Source organism: Zonotrichia albicollis, unplaced genomic scaffold (genome assembly GCF_047830755.1).
Source record: "Zonotrichia albicollis isolate bZonAlb1 unplaced genomic scaffold, bZonAlb1.hap1 Scaffold_240, whole genome shotgun sequence".
In the NCBI taxonomy this organism is placed as follows: domain Eukaryota; kingdom Metazoa; phylum Chordata; class Aves; order Passeriformes; family Passerellidae; genus Zonotrichia; species Zonotrichia albicollis.
Genome location: NW_027428417.1, coordinates 1 through 19,746, shown reverse-complemented (window position 1 = coordinate 19,746; position 19,746 = coordinate 1). Strand labels below are relative to the sequence as shown.

At 58.0% G+C, this 19,746-nt stretch overlaps 1 protein-coding gene across 1 annotated transcript; it reads left to right on the top strand.

The window, feature by feature from the left end:
* Window positions 1-102: 102 nt before the first annotated feature.
* MCRS1 (microspherule protein 1) lies at window positions 103-17,659 on the top strand (the record flags this gene model as incomplete). Its single annotated transcript, XM_074534016.1, is given in 13 exon segments — window positions 103-247; window positions 1,131-1,239; window positions 3,949-4,114; window positions 6,320-6,475; window positions 9,090-9,199; window positions 11,153-11,261; window positions 12,924-13,062; window positions 15,339-15,414; window positions 15,955-15,983; window positions 16,566-16,658; window positions 17,268-17,286; window positions 17,595-17,622; window positions 17,624-17,659. Coding segments are annotated over 12 exon segments (1,062 nt in total), but the record flags the coding sequence as incomplete, so codon positions are not given.
* Window positions 17,660-19,746: the final 2,087 nt, after the last annotated feature.

The following is a 19,746-nucleotide window of genomic DNA, read 5'->3' as shown; positions in this document are numbered from 1 at the left end:
CCCGACCGTATGTCCGGACTAACCGGACACGCCCTCACCTCACGGCTCCCTTCCGGCCGCTCCGAACCGGCCACAACCCGGTAACGGCGCCTGAAGCGCCCCCAGCGCGGCCCTGCCCACACTCAAGATGGCGCCTCGCTCTGAGGCTTCAGCGGAACCTCCAACATGGCGGGGTTCGTGACGTAATTCTGCTTCCGGCGCGGGCCGGAAGTGGCGCCGCCATGGCGGCCGGGAGCTGCTGGGGCTGGTGAGGCCTTGGGGACACCGGGAGGGGTTTTGGGGACCCCGGGAGGGGCTTTGGTGACATCGGGAGGGCTTTGGGGACAGCGGTGGTGGCGGTCGGGGCGGGGAGGTCGGGATCGCGCCCGCGTCAGGCCCGGGTTTGGGGCTGGGGGCGCCGTGAGGGGCTGGCGCCCTCTTCGTGTCACCTCACTGTCCCCTCAGTGTCACCAAACCCTCCTGTCACCTTCTGTGTCCCCTCTGTGTCACCTCATTGTCCCTCAGTGTCCCCAGACCCCGTCCTGTCCCTCTCAGTGTCCCCAGACCGCCCGTGTCCCCTCTCTGTCCCCATCTTGTCCCCAGTCCCTCCTCGTATCACCTCTGCTGTCCCCCAGTGTCCCCAAGCGTCCCTCAGTGTCCCCCAGGGTGTGGTGGCATCCAGGAGGGTCCTTTGTCCCCTCCCTGTTCCCTCCCCTGTGTCCCCATTGTCCCCAACCCCCTCCCCAAGTGTGGTGTGACCCCTGGGGTGACACTGGGGTGACACTGCTGTGTCCCCAGATGCCACCATGGCCACCAGTGTCCCCCTGCCCTGTGTCCCCATTGTCCCTCAGCTGTCCCCAGGCTGTATCATGGTTCTGAGGTGACACTGGGGTGACATTTTTGTGTCCCCAGATGCCACCATGGCCACCAGCATCCCCTCCATGTCCCCCTGCCCTGTGTCCCCATTGTCCCCGGGCTGTGTCACAGTCCTGGGGTGACACTGGGGTGACACTGCTGTGTCCCCAGATGCTACCATGGCCACCAATGTCCCCTCCATGTCCCCCTGCCCTGTGTCCCCATTGTCCCTCATCTGTCCCCAGGCTGTGTCACAGTCCTGGGGTGACCCTGGGGTGACATTTTTGTGTCCCCAGATGCCACCATGGCCACCAGCCGCTCCGAGGACGAGGAGTCCCTGGCGGGGCCCAAACGGGGCCCGGCCACCCCCGTGGGGACTGTCCCCAAACGGCGCAGCTCCTCCAGGTAAGGGACACACTGGGGACACTGGGGACACTGGGGACAGACTGGGGACACAGGGGACACACAGAGCAGGGACTGTCCCCAAACGGCGCAGCTCCTCTAGGTAAGGGACACCTTGGGAACAGCCTGGGGACATCAGGGACAGGTAGGGGACACAGGGGACAGCCAGGGGACACAGAGAGGGGACACAGGGAGGGGACACAAGGTGGGGTTGGGGGGTTGGAGCTGAGCCCAGCCTGGGGTGAGGGTGGGGACACTTGGGGACACCTGGGGACACCCCGTGGGCCCTCCCAGTCCCTCCCAGTCCCTCCCAGTCTGTTCCAGGTTCATCAGGCATCGGAAATTGGACAATGAGCTGGTCGAGTCCAGCCTGGCCAAGCCTCCAGTCCATCCCAGTCAATCCCAGTCCATCCCAGTTAACTCCAGTCCATCCCAGTCAATCCCGGCTCCATCCCAGTCCCTCCCAGTCCCTCCCAGTCCCTCCCAGTCCCTCCCAGTCACTCCCAGTTTGGTGTTCCAGGTTCATCAAGTGTCGGAAATTCGACAGTGAGCTGGTCGAGTCCAGCCTGGCAAAGCCCCCAGTCAATCCCAGTTCCATCCCAGTTAACTCCAGTCCATCCCAGCTCACTCCCAGTCCCTCCCAGTGGCTCCCAGTGGCTCCCAGTCCCTCCCAGTCACTCCCAGTTTGGTTTGCAGGTTCATCAAGCGTCGGAAATTCGATGACGAGCTGGTTGAGTCCAGCCTGGCCAAGCTCCCAGTCCATCCCAGTCCATCCCAGTTAACCCCAGCTCCCTCCCAGTCCATCCCAGTTAACTCCAGTCAATCCCAGCTCACTCCCAGTGGCTCCCAGTCCCTCCCAGTCACTCCCAGTCTGTTCCAGGTTCATCAAGCGTCGCAAGTTCGATGACGAGCTGGTCGAGTCCAGCCTGGCCAAGTGCTCCAGTCAACCCCAGTCCATCCCAGTTAACTCCAGTCAATCCCAGCTCACTCCCACTGGTTTCCAGTGATTCCCAGTGGTTCCCAGTCCATCCCAGTCCCTCCCAGTCCCCCCCAGTCACTCCCAGTTTGGTTTCCAGGTTCATCAAGTGTTGCAAATTGGACGCTGAGCTGGCCGAGTACAGCCTGGCCAAACCCCCAGTCCATCCCAGTTCCATCCCAGTCCATCCCAGTTAACTCCAGCTCCCTCCCAGTCCATCCCAGTCCCTCCCAGTGGTTCCCAGTCCCTCCCAGTCACTCCAGTCTGTTCCAGGTTCATCAAGCGTCGGAAGTTCGATGACGAGCTGGTCGAGTCCAGCCTGGCCAAGTGCTCCAATCAATCCCAGTTAACTCCAGCTCCCTCCCAGTCCCTCCCAGTCCCTCCCAGTCCCTCCCAGTCACTCCCAGTTTGCCGTTCCAGGTTCATCAAGCGTCGCAAGTTCGATGACGAGCTGGTCGAGTCCAGCCTGGCCAAGCCTCCAGTCCATCCCAGTTAACTCCAGTCCATCCCAGTTAACTCCAGTCCATCCCAGCTCACTCCCAGTGGTTCCCAGTCCCTCCCAGTGGCTCCCAGTTAATCCCAGTTTGCCGTTGCAGGTTCATCAAGCGGCGCAAGTTCGATGACGAGCTGGTCGAGTCCAGCCTGGCCAAGCCTCCAGTCCATCCCAGTTAACTCCAGTCCATCCCAGTTAACTCCAGTCCATCCCAGCTCACTCCCAGTGGTTCCCAGTCCCTCCCAGTGGCTCCCAGTTAATCCCAGTTTGCCGTTGCAGGTTCATCAAGCGGCGCAAGTTCGATGACGAGCTGGTCGAGTCCAGCCTGGCCAAGCTCCCAGTCCATCCCAGTTAACTCCAGCTCCCTCCCAGTCCATCCCAGTTAACTCCAGCTCCCTCCCAGTCCATCCCAGTTAACTCCAGTCCATCCCAGCTCCCTCCCAGTGGTTCCTAGTGCCTCCCAGTCCCTCCCAGTCCCTCCCAGTCACTCCAGTTTGGTTTTCCAGGTTCATCAAGCGGCGCAAGTTCGATGACGAGCTGGTCGAGTCCAGCCTGGCCAAGCCCCCAGTGCCCTCCCAGTCCATCCCAGTTAACTCCAGTCCATCCCAGTGCCCCGTGCTGCCCTCCCAGTGGTTCCCAGTCACTCCCAGTCACTCCCAGTTTGGTTTTTAGGTTCATCAAGTGTCGGAAATTCAACGCTGAGCTGGTCGAGTCCAGCCTGGCCAAGTGCTCCAGTCAATCCCAGTCCATCCCAGTGAACTCCAGTCCATCCCAGCTCACTCCCAGTCCATCCCAGTCCCTCCCAGTGCCCCCCAGTCACTCCCAGTCTGTTCCAGGTTCATCAAGCGTCGGAAGTTCGATGACGAGCTGGTCGAGTCCAGCCTGGCCAAGCTCCCAGTTAATCCCAGTTAACTCCAATGGTTCCCAGTCCCTCCCAGTCACTCCCAGTCTGTTCCAGGTTCATCAAGCGTCGGAAATTCGATGACGAGCTGGTCGAGTCCAGCCTGGCCAAGCTCCCAGTCCATCCCAGTCCATCCCAGTTAACCCCAGTCAATCCCAGTCAATCCCAGCTCACTCCCACTGGTTCCCAGTGCCCCCCAGTCCCTCCCAGTGACTCCCAGTGACTCCCAGTCTGTTCCAGGTTCATCAAGCGGCGCAAGTTCGATGACGAGCTGGTCGAGTCCAGCCTGGCCAAGCCCCCAGTCCCTCCCAGTCCCTCCCAGTGACTCCCAGTCTGTTCCAGGTTCATCAAGCGTCGGAAGTTCGATGACGAGCTGGTCGAGTCCAGCCTGGCCAAGTCCTCGCGGGCCAAGGGGGGCCCTGAGCCCCCCCCCAGAGCCGGGGGGGCCGCGGGGCCGGCGGGGGGGGGAGGGGCGGCGGCCGAGCCCCCCCCGGGAGAGAGGAAAAAGGTGAGGGAATGGGGAAAATGGGGGAAATGGGGGGAATTGGGAAACATGGGGGGAATTGGGAAACATGGGGGAAATGGGGAAATTGGGGGAAATGGGGGAAAATGGGAAAAATGGGGGAAATGGGGGGAATTGGGAAAAATGGGGGAAATTGGGAAAAATGGGGGAAATTGGGGGGAAGATGGGAAGAACTGGGAAAAATCGGGGAAATTGGGAAAAATGGGGAGAATTGAGAAAATTGGGGGAAACTGGGGAAAATGAGGGAAACTGGGAAAAATGGGGAAAATGGGAAAAATGGGGGGAATTGGGAACAATGGGGGAAATTGGAAAATTGGGGGAAAAATGGGGGAATATGGGGGAAATTGGGAAAATGGGGGAAATTGGGGAAAATGGGAATTGGGGGAAATTGGGAACAATGGGGAAACTGGGAAACATGGGGGAATTGGGTAAATGGGGGAAATTGGGGGGGAAAATGTGGAAAACTGGGGGAAATTGGGGGAAATTGTGAAAAATGGGGGAAATTGGGAAAATGGGGGAATTGGAAAAATTGGGGAAATTGGGAAAAATGGGGAAAATTGGGAAAAATTGGGGAATTGGGAAAATGGGGGAAATTGGGAAAAATGGGGGAAATTGGGGGAAAAAGGGGGGGAATTGGGAACAATGGGGGAATTGGGAAAAATGGGGGAAATTGGGAAAATGGGGGGAATTGGGGAAAATGGGGGAAACTGGGGGGAATATGGGGGGGAATTGGGAAAATGGGGGAAATTGGGAAAATGGGGGAAATTGGGAAAAATGGGGAAAACTGGGGGAAATTGGGAAAAATGGGGAAAACTGGGGGAAATGGGGGGAAATTGGGGAAAAGTGGGGAAATGGGGAAAATGGGGGAAAGGGAAAAATGGGGGAAATTGGGAAAAATGGGGGGAAAATGGGGAGAATTGGGAAAAATGGGGGGAATTGGGAAAAATGGGGGAAATTGGGAAAATGGGGGGAATTGGGGGAAATTGGGAAAAATGGGGGGAAAAAGGGGGGGAAATTGGGGGAATATGGGGGAAATTGGGAAAAATGGGGGAATTGGGAAAAATTGGGAAACATGGGGGAAATTGGGGGGAAATTGGGAAAAATGGGGGAAATGGGGGGGATTGGGAAAAATGGGGGGAAAAGTAGGGGGAATTGGGAAAATGGGGGAAATTGGGAAAAATGGGGTGAATTGGGAAAAATGGTGGGAATTGGGGGGAAAATTTGGGATTATGGGGGGAAAATATGGGAGGAATTTAAGAAAGAAAGGGGGGAATTGGGGAAAAAAATGGGAATTGGGGGAATATGGGAATTTGGGGGAAATATGGGAATTTGGGGGAAAAATATGGGAATTTTGGGGGGAAAAGGAGGGAATTTGGGAGTTGGGGGAAATGGGGGTTTTGGGACCCCCATCCCCACTCAGTCAGGGTCACTCAGGGGTCACTCAGGGGTCACTCAGGGGTCACTCTGATGTCACTCAGGGTCACTCAGGGGTCACTCGCGGACACTCAGGGGTCACTCAGGGTCACTCAGGGGTCACTCAGGGTCACTCAGGAGTCACTCAGGGGTCACTCAGAGGTCACTCAGGGGTCACTCAGGGGCACTCAGGGTCACACAGGGATCACTCAGGGGTCACTCAGGGTCACTCATTGGCACTCATTGGTCACTCAGGGGTCACTCAGGGTCACTCAGGGGTCACTCGGGGTCACTCAGGGGACACTCAGGGTCACTCAAGGGTTACTCTGATGTCACTCGGGTCACTCAGAGGTCACTGATTGGTCACTCAGGGGTCACTCAGAGGTCACTCATTGGTCACTCAGGGTCACTCATTGGCACTCATTGGTCACTCAGGGGTCACTCAGGGTCACTCAGATGTCACTCAGGGGTCACTCAGGGTCACTCAGGGGTCACTCAGATGTCAGGGGTCACTCATGGGTCACTCAGTGGTCACTCAGGTGTCACTCAGGGTCACTCAGGGTCACTCAGGGGTCACTCAGGGGTCACTCAGGGTCACTCAGGGTCACTCAGTGGTCACTCAGGGTCACTCAGAGGTCACTCAGGGGTCAATCAGGATCACTCAGGGGTCACTCAGGGTCACTCAGAGGTCACTCAGGGGTCAATCAGGATCACTCAGGGGTCACTCAGATGTCACTCAGGGGTCACTCAGAGGTCACCCCCCCCTGCCCCCCCCAGGTGTCCCGGGCCGTGCCCCCCCCGCCCCCCCCCGGGCCCGGCCCCCCCCCGGCGCTGCCCAAGCGGCTCAAGAAGAGCAAACCCAGCCCCGCCCCCCGCGACCTCGGCCGCTGGAAACCCGCCGATGATCTGCTGCTCATCAACGCTGTGCTGCAGGTGAGACCCCCACCCACCTGGGGGACCCCCCCTCAATTGGGGGAACCCCGAAACTCCGGGGAAAATCCGCCTTGGTTGGGGCATTTGGGGGGGTTTTGGGAGGGAACCCCTTGAATGATCACTTAGGAACTGTGGTGCAGATGAGGGCACACCTGGGGGTATTTGGGGAGGTTTTGGGGGTCTCTCCTTACCTGGATGGACTTGGGGGACCCCCACAAACATGGAGACCCCCTTTAATTGGGGAATTTGGGGGCAACCCCAAAATGGTCACAATGGCTTCTTATGGTGCAGGTGAGGGCACACCTGGGGAATTTGGAGAGGTTTTGGGGGTCTCTCCTCACCTGGATGGACTTGAGGGACCCCCACCCACCTGGGGAACCCCTCCTCAATTGGGGGAACCCCCAAACCCAGGGGAAAATCCGCCTTGGTTGGGGGATTTGGGGGCGTTTTAGGAGGGAACCCCTTGAATGATCACTTAGGAACTGTGGTGCAGGTGAGGGCACTCCTGGGGGGGTTTGGGGAGGTTTTGGGGGTCTCTCCTCACCTGGATGGACTTGGGGGACCCCCTCCTCAATTGGGGGACCCCTCCTCAATTCGGGGAACCCCGAAATCCCGGGGAAAATCCACCTTGGTTGGGGCATTTGGGGGGATTTTGGGGGAACGTTCAGAACGGTCACAATGGCTTCTTATGGTGCAGGTCAGACACACCTGGGGAATTTGGGGAGGTTTTGGGGGTCTCTCCTTACCTGGAGGGACTTAGGGGACCCCCTCCTCGATTGGGAGACCCCTCCTCAATTGGAGGGACCCCCTTGATTGGGGAATTTTGAGGATTTTTGGGGGGAATCTCTGAACGATCACATAGGACCTCATGGTGAAGGTGAGGGCACACCTGGGGGGATTTGGGGAGGTTTTGGGGGTCTCTCCTCATCTGGATGGACTTGGGGGACCCCCACCCACCTGGGGAACCCCTCCTTTAATTGGGGAACCCCTCCTTAATTGGGGGATTTTGGGGGGAACCCCCAGAACGGTCACTTAGGACCCAATGGCTTCTTATGGTGCAGGTGAGGGCACACCTGGGGGGCTTTGGGGAGGTTTTGGGGGTCTCTCCTCATCTGGAGGGACTTGAGGGACCCCCTCCTCAATTGGGGGACCCTCACCCACCTTGGGAACCCCCAATCCCGGGGAAAATCCGCCTTGGTTGGGGATTTGGGGGGATTTTGGGAGGGAACCCCAAGGAAGGGACCTGGGCAGGTCGTGGATGATCTGCTGCTCATCAACGCTGTGCTGCAGGTGAGGGCACATCTGGGGGGCTGGGGAGACCCCCACCCACCTTGGGCACCCCTCCTCAATTGGGGGAACCCCCAAACCCCGGGGAAAATCTGCCTTGGTTGGGGAATTTGGGGGGATTTTGGGGGAACGTCCAGAATGATGATTTACGGCTCAATGGCTTCTTATGGTGCAGGTCAGACACACCTGGGGGAATTTGGGGAGGTTTTGGGGGTCTCTCCTTACCTGGATGGACTTGAGGGACCCCCTCCTCAATTGGGGGACCCCCACCCACTTGGGGAACCCCCAAACCCCAGGTGAAGCCCCCTTATTTGGGGGATTTTGGGGGGATTTTGGGGGAACGTCCAAAATGGTGATTTATGGCCCAATGGCTTCTTATGGTGCAGGTCAGATACACCTGGGGGGCTTTGGGGAGGTTTTGGGGGTCTCTCCTCACCTAGAGGGACTTAGGGGACCCCCTCCCACCTGGGGGACCCTCACCCACCTGGGGGACCCCTCCTCAATTGGGGGAACCCCCAAACCCCGGGGAAAATCCGCCTTGGTTGGGGGATTTGGGGAGATTTTGGGGTGAACCCCAGAAGGGTCCCAATGGCTTCTTATGGTGCAGGTCAGACACACCTGGGGGGGTTTGGGGAGGTTTTGGGGGTCTCTCCTCACCTGGAGGGACTTGAGGGACCCCCACCCACCTGGAGGACCCCCCCTCAATTGGGGAAACCCCGAAATCCCGGGGAAAATCCGCCTTGGTTGGGGGATTTGGGGGATTTTGGGAGGGAACCCCTTGAATGATCACTTGGGAACTGTGGTGCAGGTGAGGGCACACCTGGGGGGGTTTGGGGAGGAGGTTTTGGGGGTCTCTCCTCACCTGGAGGGACTTGAGGGACCCCCACCCACCTGGGGAACCCCCTCCTCAATTAGGGGAACCCCCCAAACCCCGAGGGACCCCCTTTAATTGGGGAATTTTGAGTGATTTTGGGTGAACCCCTGAACGGTCCCAATGGTTCTTTATGGTGCAGGTCAGACCCACCTGGGGGGCTTTGGGGAGGTTTTGGGGGTCTCTCCTTACCTGGAGGGACTTGGGGGACCCTCACCCACCTGGGGAACCCCTCCTCAATTGGAGGAACCCCCAAAGTCCGGGGGACCCCCTTTAATTGGGGAATTTTGGGGGAACCCCAGAAGGGTCCCAATGGTTCCTTATGGTGCAGGTCAGCCCCACCTGGGGGGCTTTGGGGGCTCCCCCTCACCTGCAGGATTTGGGGGTGACCCCAGCACCCCCAGCACCCCCGGGACCCCTCCCCTGTTGATTTTTGGGGTGATTTTGCCCCCCCAGACCAACGACCTGACCTCGGTGCACCTGGGGGTGAAGTTCAGCTGCCGCTTCACCCTGCGCGAGATCCAGGAGCGCTGGTACTCGCTGCTCTACGACCCCGTCATCTGCAAGTGAGGGACATTGCGGGGGTCCTGGGGGGTTCTCGAGGGTCTTTGGGGGGTCCCACAGGTGTGGGGGGGTCATGGGATTCAGGGGACACAGGTGACACCCATGGGACACCAATGGGACACCCATGGGACGCCCATGGGACACCCAGGAGCGCTGGTACTCGCTGCTCTACGACCCCGTCATCTGCAAGTGAGGGGCATTGCGGGGGTCCTGGGGGGTCTTTGGGGGTCTTTGGGGGGTCCCACAGGTGTGGGGGGGTCATGGGATTCAGGGGACACAGGTGACACCCATGGGACACCAATGGGACACCCATGGGACGCCCATGGGACACCCAGGAGCGCTGGTACTCGCTGCTCTACGACCCCGTCATCTGCAAGTGAGGGACATTGCGGGGGTCCTGGGGGGTCTTTGGGGGGTCTTGGGGGGTCCCAGAGGTGTGGGGGGGTTGTGGGATTCAGGGGATACAGGTGACACCCATGGGACACCAATGGGACACCCAGGGGTGCTGGCACTCGCTGCTCTATGATCCCATGATTTGCAAGGGAGGGAAATTTGGGGGGTCCTAGAGGGTCTTTGGGGGCTTCTGGGGGTCTTTGGGGGGTCCCACAGGTGTGGGGGGGTCGTGGGATTCAGGGGACACAGGTGACACCCATGAGACACCAATGGGACACCCATGGGACACCAATGGGACACCCATGGGACACCCATGGGACACCCAGGAGCGCTGGCACTCGCTGCTCTACGACCCCGTCATCTGCAAGTGAGGGACATTGCGGGGGTCTTTGGGGGTCCTCGAGGGTCTTTGGGGGGTCCCACAGGTGTGGGGGGGGTCGTGGGATTCAGGGGACACAGGTGACACCCATGGGACACCCAGGAGCGCTGGCACTCACTGCTCTATGATCCCATCATTTGCAAGTGAGGGAAATTTGGGGGGTCCTAGAGGGTCTTTGGGGGCTTCAGGGGGTCTTTGGGGGGTCCCACGGGTGTGGGGGGGTCGTGGGATTCAGGGGACACAGGTGACACCCATGGGACACCAATGGGACACCCATGGGACACCCATGGGACACCCGTGGGTCACCCAGGAGCGCTGGCACTCGCTGCTCTACGACCCCATCACTTGCAAGTGAGGGAAATTTGGGGGGTCTTTGGGGGTCCTCGAGGGTCTTTAGGGGGTCCTGGGGGGCTTCAGGGGGTCCCACAAGTGTAGGGGGGTTGTGGGATTCAGGGGACACAGGTGACACCCATGGGACACCAATGGGACGCCCATGGGACACCCGTGGGGACACCCAGGAGCGCCGGGAGCTTCTGCTTGAGCACCCCAAGGTGGCCTCAGGGGGGGTTTGGGTGTCCCCAAAGGGGTCTCAGGGATTTGGGGACAGTCCCAGGGGTGTCCCCAATGTCCCCAGGCCATGGGACTGTCCCTTAGGGGTTGGGATGTCCCAGGGGTGTCCCCAATGTCCCCAATGTCCCCAGGCTGTCGTGCCAGGCCATGGGGCTGTCCCTGAGGGATTAGGGTGTCCCAGGGGTGTCACAGGGATGTCCCCAATGGTGTCCCCAGGCTGTCGTGCCAGGCCATGCGCCAGCTGCACCCCGAGGGTTGGGGTGTCACACATGTCACACGTCACACATGTCACACGTCACACATGTCACACGTCACACATGTCACACATGTCACACGTGTCACACATGTCCCCACTGTCCCCAGGCTGTCGTGCCAGGCCATGTGCCAGCTGCACCCTGAGGGATTGGACTGTCCCAGGGGTGTCCCAGGGATGTCCCCAATGTCACACATGTCACACATGTCACACATGTCCCCACTGTCCCCAATGGTGTCCCCAGGCTGTCGTGCCAGGCCATGCGCCAGCTGCACCCTGAGGGATTAGGGTGTCACAGGGGTGTCCCAGCTGTCTCAGGGGTGTCACACATGTCACACATGTCCCCAATGGTGTCCCCAGGCTGTCATGCCAGGCCATGCGCCAGCTGCACCCCGAGGCCGTGGCCGCCATCCAGAGCAAGGTGCTGTTCAGCAAGGCCGAGGAGCAGCTGCTGGCCCGGGTGCCATCGGTCAGTGCCACCAAACGTCCCCAAATGTCACCAAATGTCACCTCATGTCATCCCCCTGACACGGGTGCCATCGGTCAGTGCCACCAAACGTCCCCAAATGTCACCAAATGTCACCTCATGTCACCTCATGTCACCTAATGTCCCCTAACATCACCCAATGTCAATCATCCCCCTCCTGCTGGCCCGGGTGCCATCGGTCAGTGCCACCAAGTGCCACCTCATGTCACCTAACATCACCCCCCTGACATGAGTGCCATCGGTCAGTGCCACCAAATGTCCCCAAATGTCCCCAAATGTCACCCAATGTCAATCATCCCCTTCCTGCTGACCCGGGTGCCATCGGTCAGTGCCACCTAATGTCCCCAAATGTCACCTCATGTCATCTAATGTCATCCCCCTGACCCGGGTGCCATCAGTCAGTGCCACCAAATGTCCCCAAATGTCCCCAAATGTCACCTAACGTCACCCCATTGCTGCTGACCCAGGTGCCATGGGTGAGGGACTGTCCCCAAATGTCCCCTGCCCTGTCCCCTGGTGTCCCCAGAGCCCTGTCCCCTCACTGGACCCCTTCCAGGAGCTGCTGCATGTCATGTTTTACCCTGCCAGGACCTGTCCCTTGCCCTGTCCCCTTGTCCCTTGGTGTCCCCAACTGTCCCCAGAGCCCGGTGCCGTCCCTGTACTCCTTCCAGGACCTGCCACACCCTGTGTTTTACCCTGCCAGGACCTGTCCCTTGCCCTGTCCCCGTGTCCCTTGGTGTCCCTTGGTGTCCCCAGCTGTCCCCTGGTGTCCCCAGAGCCCTGTCCCCTCGCTGGACACCTTCCAGGACCTGTCCCCTGTTGTGTCCCCATGTCCCCTGGTGTCCCTTGGTGTCCCCAACTGTCCCCAGAGCCCTGTCCCCTCACTGGACCCCTTCCAGGAGCTGCCACACCCTGTGTTTTACCCTGCCAGGACCTGTCCCTTGTTGTGTCCCCTTGTCCCTTGGTGTCCCCAACTGTCCCCAATTGTCCCCAACTGTCCCCAATTGTCCCCAACTGTCCCCTGGTGTCCCCAGAGCCCGGTGCCGTCCCTGTACCCCTTCCAGGACCTGCCACACTCTGTGTTTTACCCTGCCAGGACCTGTCCCTTGTTGTGTCCCCATATCCCTTGGTGTCCCTTGGTGTCCCCAACTGTCCTGTCCCCTTGCTGGACACCTTCCAGGACCTGTCCCCTGTTGTGTCCCCATGTCCCTTGGTGTCCCCAACTGTCCCCAGAGCCCTGTCCCCTCACTGGACACTTTCCAGGACCTGCCACACCCTGTATTTTACCCTGCCAGGACCTGTCCCTTGCCCTGTCCCCATGTCCCTTGGTGTCCCTTGGTGTCCCCAGAGCCCGGTGCCATCCCTGTACCCCTTCCAGGAGCTGCCACACTGTGTTTTACCCTGCCAGGACCTGTCCCCTGCCCTGTCCCCATGTCCCCTGGTGTCCCCTGGTGTCCCCAATTGTCCCCAACTGTCCCCTGCTGTCCCCAGAGCCCTGTCCCCTCACTGGACACTTTCCAGGACCTGCCACACTGTGTTTTACCCTGCCAGGACCTGTCCCTTGTTGTGTCCCCATGTCCCTTGGTGTCCCCAGCTGTCCCCAATTGTCCCCAACTGTCCCCAACTGTCCCCTGGTGTCCCCAGAGCCCGGTGCCGTCCCTGGACACCTTCCAGGAGCTGCTGCAGCGCCACCCGGCCGTGTTTTACCCTGCCAGGACCCCCAAGGCCCTGCAGCTGCACTGGCAGCTCCTGCGCCAGTACCACCTGCTGCAGGACCAGACAGGTGGGCAGGGGGCTTGGGGGGGATTTGGGGGAATTTGGGGATGATTTAGGGGGTCCCAAAGGGTCCTGGAAGGGTTTTGGGGGGGGTCCCAGGGGGGATTTGGGAGGTCCTGGAAGGTTCAGAGACCCCCAAAGTGCAGCAGCTCCTGCACCTGTAGCACCTGCACAGGTGGGGAGGGGGCTTGGGGAGGGATTTGGGGGGTCCTGGAAAGGTTTGGGGATGATTTAGGGGGTCCCAGGGGGTATTGGGGTGATTTGGGGGGTCCTGGAAGGGTTTTGGGGATGATTTGGGGGGTCCCAGGGGGGTTTTGGGGGGATTTGGGAGGTCCTGGAAGGTTCAGAGACCCCCCCCAAAGGGACACCCATGGGTGCAGCTCCTGCACCTGTAACACCTGCACAGGTGGGGAGGGGGCTTTGGGGGGTCCTGGAGGGCTTTGGGAGGGTCCTGGAAGGATTTGGGGATCATTTAGGGGGTCCCAGGGGGGATTTGGGGGGAATTGGGGGGTCCCAGAGGGGATTTGGGAGGTCCTGGAAGGTTCAAGGACCCCAAAAGTGCAGCAGCTCCTGTGCCAGTAGCACCTGCACAGGTGGGGAGGGGTCCTGGAAGGGTTTTGGGGGGGATTTAGGGGGTTCCAAGGGGGATTTGAGGGGTTTTGAGGGGAATTTGGGGGAGTTTGGGGGTCCCTGGGAGGGTCCTAGGGGGGATTTGGGGGGAATTTTTGGGGGATTTTGGGGTTTTTTTTTGGGTCTGACCCCCCCGGCCCTGCAGTGCAGCCCCTGCCCAAGGGGGGTTTGGGGGTCCCAGGTGGAATTTGGGGTTTTTTGGGGTTTTTTTGGGGTTTTTTTGGGGTCTGACCCCCCTGGCCCTGCCCAAGGGGGATTTGGGATTTTTGGGGTTTTTTTGGGTTTTTTGGGTTTTTTTGGGTTTTTTTTGGGGTCTGACCCCCCGGCCCTGCAGTGCAGCCCCTGCCCAAGGGAGATTTGGGGTTTTTGGGGGGTTTTGGGGTTTTTTGGGGGGGATTTTAGGTTTTTTTGGGGTCTGACCCCTTGGCCCTGCAGTGCAGCCCCTGCCTGAGGGGGATTTGGGATTTTTGGGGTTTTTTTGGGTTTTTTTGGGGGTTTTTTTTTGGGGTCTGACCCCCTGGCCCTGCAGTGCAGCCCCTGCCCAAGGGGGATTTGGGATTTTTGGTGATATTTTGGGGATTTTTTGGGTTTTTTTTGGGGTTTTTTGGGGTCTGACCCCCCGGCCCTGCAGTGCAGCCGCTGCCCAAGGGGGATCAAGTGGAATTTGGGGTTTTTGGGTTTTTTGGGGGGTTTTTTTGGGGTTCTGACCCCCCTGGCCCTGCAGTGCCGCCCCTCCCCAAGGGAGGTTTGGGATTTTGGGGTTTTTTTTGGGGTTTTTTGGGTTTTTTTGGGGTCTGACCCCCCTGGCCCTGGCCGAGGGAGATTTGGGATTTTTGGGGGGAATTTGGGGTTTTTTTGGGTTTTTTGGGGTTCTGACCCCCCCGTCCCTGCAGTGCAGCCCCTGCCCAAGGGGGATCAGGTGGAATTTGGGGTTTTTTGGGGGTTTTTGGGTTTTTTTGGGGGGATTTTTGGGGGTTTTTTGGGGTCTGACCCCCTGGCCCTGCAGTGCAGCCCCTGCCCAAGGGGGATCAGGTGGAATTTGGGGTTTTTTGGGGGGGATTTTGGGTTTTTTTTTGGGTTTTTTTGGGGGTTCTGACCCCCTGGCCCTGCAGTGCCGCCCCTCCCCAAGGGGGATTTGGGATTTTTGGGGGGATTTTGGGGTTTTTGGTGATATTTTTGGGTTTTTTGGGGTCTGACTCCCCTGGCCCTGCCCAAGGGGGATTTGGGGTTTTTTGGGGGGGGATTTTGGGTTTTTTTGGGGTCTGACCCCCCGGCCCTGCAGTGCAGCCCCTGCCCAAGGGGGATCAGGTGGAATTTGGGGGTTTTTTTGGTTTTTTGGGGTTTTTTGGGGTTCTGACCCCCCCCCCGGCCCTGCAGTGCAGTCCCTGCCCAAGGGGGATCAGGTGGAATTTGGGGTTTTTTTGGGTTTTTTTGGGGTTTTTTGGGGTCTGACCCCCCTGGCCCTGCAGTGCAGCCCCTGCCCAAGGGGGATTAGGGATTTTTGGTGATATTTTGGGGGGATTTTGGGTTTTTTTGGGGGGTTCTGACCCCCTGGCCCTGCAGTGCAGTCCCTGCCCAAGGGGGATCAGGTGGAATTTGGGGTTTTTTGGGTTTTTTTGGGGTTTTTTGGGTTCTGACCCCCCGGCCCTGCAGTGCAGCCCCTGCCCAAGGGGGATCAGGTCCTGAATTTCTCCGATGCCGAGGAGCTGCTGGACGACGGCAAACTCAGGTGGGGCTGGGGGGGATTGGGGGGATTTTGGGGGATTGGGGGGATTTGGGGGGGATTTGGGGGGTCCTGGGGGGATTTGGGGGGATTGGGGGGATTGGGGGGGATTTGGGGGGTCCTGGGGGGATTTTGGGGGGGATTGGGGGGGATTTGGGGGGGATTGGGGGGATTGGGGGGGTCCTGGGGGGATTTGGGGGGTCCTGGAGGGATTTGGGGGGTCCTGGGGTGGTCAGGGGGGGTCTGGGGGGGATTTTGGGGGGAATTTTGGGGGCTCTGGGGGGAATTTGGGGTATCTGGGGGGGCTTTGAAGGGTTGGGGGGTATTGGGGGGATTTTGGGGTTGATTGGGGGAAATTTGGGGGGTCGGGGGGGGTTTGGGGGGTCTGTCAGGATCTGGGGGGATTTGGGGTTTTTGGGGTTTTTTTTGGGGGTTTTTTTTTGGGGGGGATTTGGGGGGTCATGGAGGGGTTTGGGGGGGTTTTGGGGTTTTTGGGTTTTTTTTGGGGGTTTTGGGGTCTCGGTGTCACCTCTGCCCCTCCCACAGGGACGTGCGGGACGAGGTCCTGGAGCACGGTGAGAGCGCGGAGCCTCTGTCTGTCTGTCTGTCTGTCTGTCTGTCTGTGTGTCCATCTGTCTGTCTGTCTGTCTCTCAGAGCTGACCCTGTCTGTCTGTCTGTCAGAGCTATCAGTGTCTGTCTGTCTGTCAGTCCATGCAGGTCTGACCATGTCTGTCTGTCTATCTGTCAGAGCTAACCGTGTCTGTCTGTCAGAGCTGACCGTGTCTGTCTGTCAGAGCTGACCGTGTCTGTCTGTCAGAGCTGACCGTGTCTGTCTGTCCGTCAGAGCTAACTGTGTCTGTCTGTCCATCTGTCAGAGCTGACTGTGTCTGTCTGTCTGTCTGCCTGTCTGTCCGTCAGAGCTAACCATGTCTGTCTGTCTGTCTGTACGTCAGAGCTGACCCTGTCTCTCTGTCTGTCTGTGTGTCTGTCTGTCTGTCAGAGCTAACCCTGTCCATCTGTTTGTCTGTCTGTCCGTCAGAGCTGACCGTGTCTGTCTGTCTGTCTGTCCATCAGAGCTGACCCTGTCTGTCTGTCTGTCTGTCCGTCCCTCAGAGCTGACCGTGTCTGTCTGTCTGTCTGTCTGTCCGTCCCTCAGAGCTGACCGTTGCTGACCGGCGCCAGAAGCGCGAGATCCGGCAGCTGGAGCAGGAGCTGCACCGCTGGCAGGTGCTGGTGGACTCCATCACAGGTGGGCGCGGCCGTCTGTCCGTCCGTCTGTCCGTCTGTCTGTCTGTCCGTCTGTCTGTCTGTCCGTCTGTCTGTCTGTCCGTCCGTCTGTCTGTCCGTCTGTCTGTCTGTCCGTCTGTCTGTCTGTCCGTCCATCTGTCCATCCCTGGGTCCATCCTCGCTCATCCTCGGGTCTGGCCAAGGGTCCGGCTGTCCGTCCTTGTGTCCATCCGTCTGTCCATCCCTGGGTCTCTCTGTCCATCTGTGTGTCTGTTTGTCTGTCCCTCGATCCTTTTGTCCGTCCCTGGGTCCGTCCGTTGGTCCTTGGGTCTGGCTGTGTGTCCGTCTGTCCGTCCCTGTGTCCTTGTGTCCATCCCCGTGTCTGTCTGTCTGTCCCCGTGTCCGTCCCTGTGTCCAGCTCCCTGTCCATCCATCTGTCCGTCTGTCCGTCTGTCCCAGGGATGAGTTCCCTGGATTTGTCCCCATTGTCCCCCATTGTCCATCTGTCCCACCGCTGTCCGTCTGTCCCATCTCTGTCCCTCTGTCCCACCGCTGTCCGTGTGTCCATCTGTCCCATCTCTGTCCGTGTGTCTGTCTGTCCCATCTCTGTCCGTCTGTCCGTCTGTCCCAGGGATGAGCTCCCCGGATTTGTCCCCATTGTCCCCCTGTCCCATCACTGTCCCCATTGTCCCCTGGCTGTCTGTGTCCCACCTCTGTCCATCTGTCCCATCTCTGTCCGTGTGTCCGTCTCTCGCAGGGATGAGTTCCCCGGATTTGTCCCCATTGTCCCCCATTGTCCATCTGTCCCATCTCTGTCCCCCATTGTCCGTCTGTCCCACCGCTGTCCCTCTGTCCGTCTGTCCCATCTCCTGTCCGTCTGTCCCATCTCTGTCCGTCTGTCCGTCTGTCCCACCGCTGTCCGTCTGTCCGTCTGTCGCAGGGATGAGCTCCCGGATTTCGACAGTCAGACTCTGGCCGTGCTGCGGGGGCCGGATGGTTCGGTACCTGATGCGCTCCCGGGAGGTGAGACCCCGAAAATACCCTGAAAAATACCCCCAAAATACCCCAAAAACACCTGAAAAGTGCCCCATAAACAACCCAAAAACATCCCCAAAAATACCCCAAAAACCCTGAAAATACCCCAAAGACATCCCCAAAAACCACCCCATAAACAACCCCAAAAATACCCCAAAAACACCCAAAAACATCCCCAAAAACGACCCCATAAACACCCCAAAACCATCCCAAAGACACTCCAAAAACATCCCCAAAAATATCCCTAAAACGCCCCCCAAAACATCCCAAAAACACCACAAAAAATACCCCAAAAACATCCCCCAAAACACCCGAAAAGTGCCCCATAAACACCCCAAAACCACCCCATAAACACCCCAAAACCACCCCAAAAATACCCCAAAATCACCCCATAAACACCCCAAAACCAGTCCAAAGACACTCCAAAACCTTCCCCCCAAAATACCCAGAAATATCCCTAAAACCAACAAAACGCCCCTAAAATACCCCAAAAACCTCATCTGGGACCCCAAAAAACCCCCAAAAAATCCCAAAAAAAAACCCCAAAAATCCCCAAAAAATCCCCAAAAACCCCAAATCCCGCAGATCACCCCAAGACCCCTCCATAAACCCTCAACAACACCCACAAAAACCCCATAAAAACCCCCATAAAAACCCCCAAAAAACCCCAAAAACTCCACAAATTCCACTTGAAGAGGCCCCCAGAAACCCAAAAAACCCACAAAAAAGCCCAAAAATAAACCCAGAAATACCCCAAATCCCCTCCAAGATCCCTCCATAAACCCTCAGCAACTCCCCCCAAAAACCCCATAAAAACTCCAAAAAACCCCCAAAAAAATCCCCCAAAACCCCCAAAAATTCACAAATTCCAATTGAAGAGCCCCCCAAAAACCCCAAAAAAAATCCCAAAAAACCCCAAAAATCCCAAAAAACCCCCAAAAAACCCCAAAAAAACCCAAATCTCCCCCAAGATCCCTCCAAAACCCTCAGCAACTCCTCCCAAAAACCCCATAAAAACCCCAAAAAAACCCCCCAAAAACCCCAAAATCCCTGTGAGGACCCCCTAAAACCCCTGGAGGCCCCCAAAAAACCCTAAAAAAAACCCCCAAAAAAACCCCAAATCCCCCCCAAGATCACCCCAAGACCCCTCCAAAACCCTCAGCAAAAATCCCATAAAACCCCCCCAAAAACCCCAAAAAAACCCCAAAAACTCCACAAATTCCATTTGAAGAGCCCCCCAGAAACCCCAAAACCCCAAAAAAAACCCCAAAAAAATCCAAAAAAAACCCCCAAAAAAGCCCAAAAATAGACCCAAAAAACCCCAAATCTCCCCCAAGATCCCTCCAAAACCCTCAGCAACTCCCCCCAAAAACCCCAAAAAACCCAAAAAACCCCAAAAATCCCTGTGAGGACCCCCTAAAACCCCTGGAGGCCCCCAAAAAACCCTAAAAAAAACCCAAAAAAAAAAACCCCAAATCCCCCCAAGATCACCCCAAGACCCTTCCAAAACCCTCAGCAACTCCCCCCAAAAACCCCATAAAAACTCCAAAAAAAACCCCAAAAAACCCCAAAAAAACCCCAAAAACTCCACAAATTCCACTTGAAGAGCCCCCCCAAAAACCCCAAAACCCCAAAAAACCCCAAAAAACCCCCAAAAATAAACCCAAAAAAACCCCAAATCTCCCCCAAGATCCCTCCAAAACCCTCAACAACACCCCACAAAACCCCCCCTAAAACCCCCCAAAAAACCCCAAAAAAATCCCCCAAAACCCCCAAAAATTCACAAATACCACTTGAACAGCCCCCCAAAAACCCCAAAACCCCAAAAAATCCCAAAAAACCCCAAAAAACCCCAAATCTCCCCCAAGATCCCTCCATAAACCCTCAGCAACTCCCCCCAAAAACCCCATAAAAACCCCATGAAAAATCCAAAAAAAACCCCAAAAACCCCAGAAATCCCTGTGAGGACCCCCCCAAATCCCTGGGGGACCCCAAAAAAACCCAAATCCCCCCAAAAAACCCCCAAATTCCCCCAGATCACCCCAAGACCCCTCCAAAACCCTCAACAACACCCA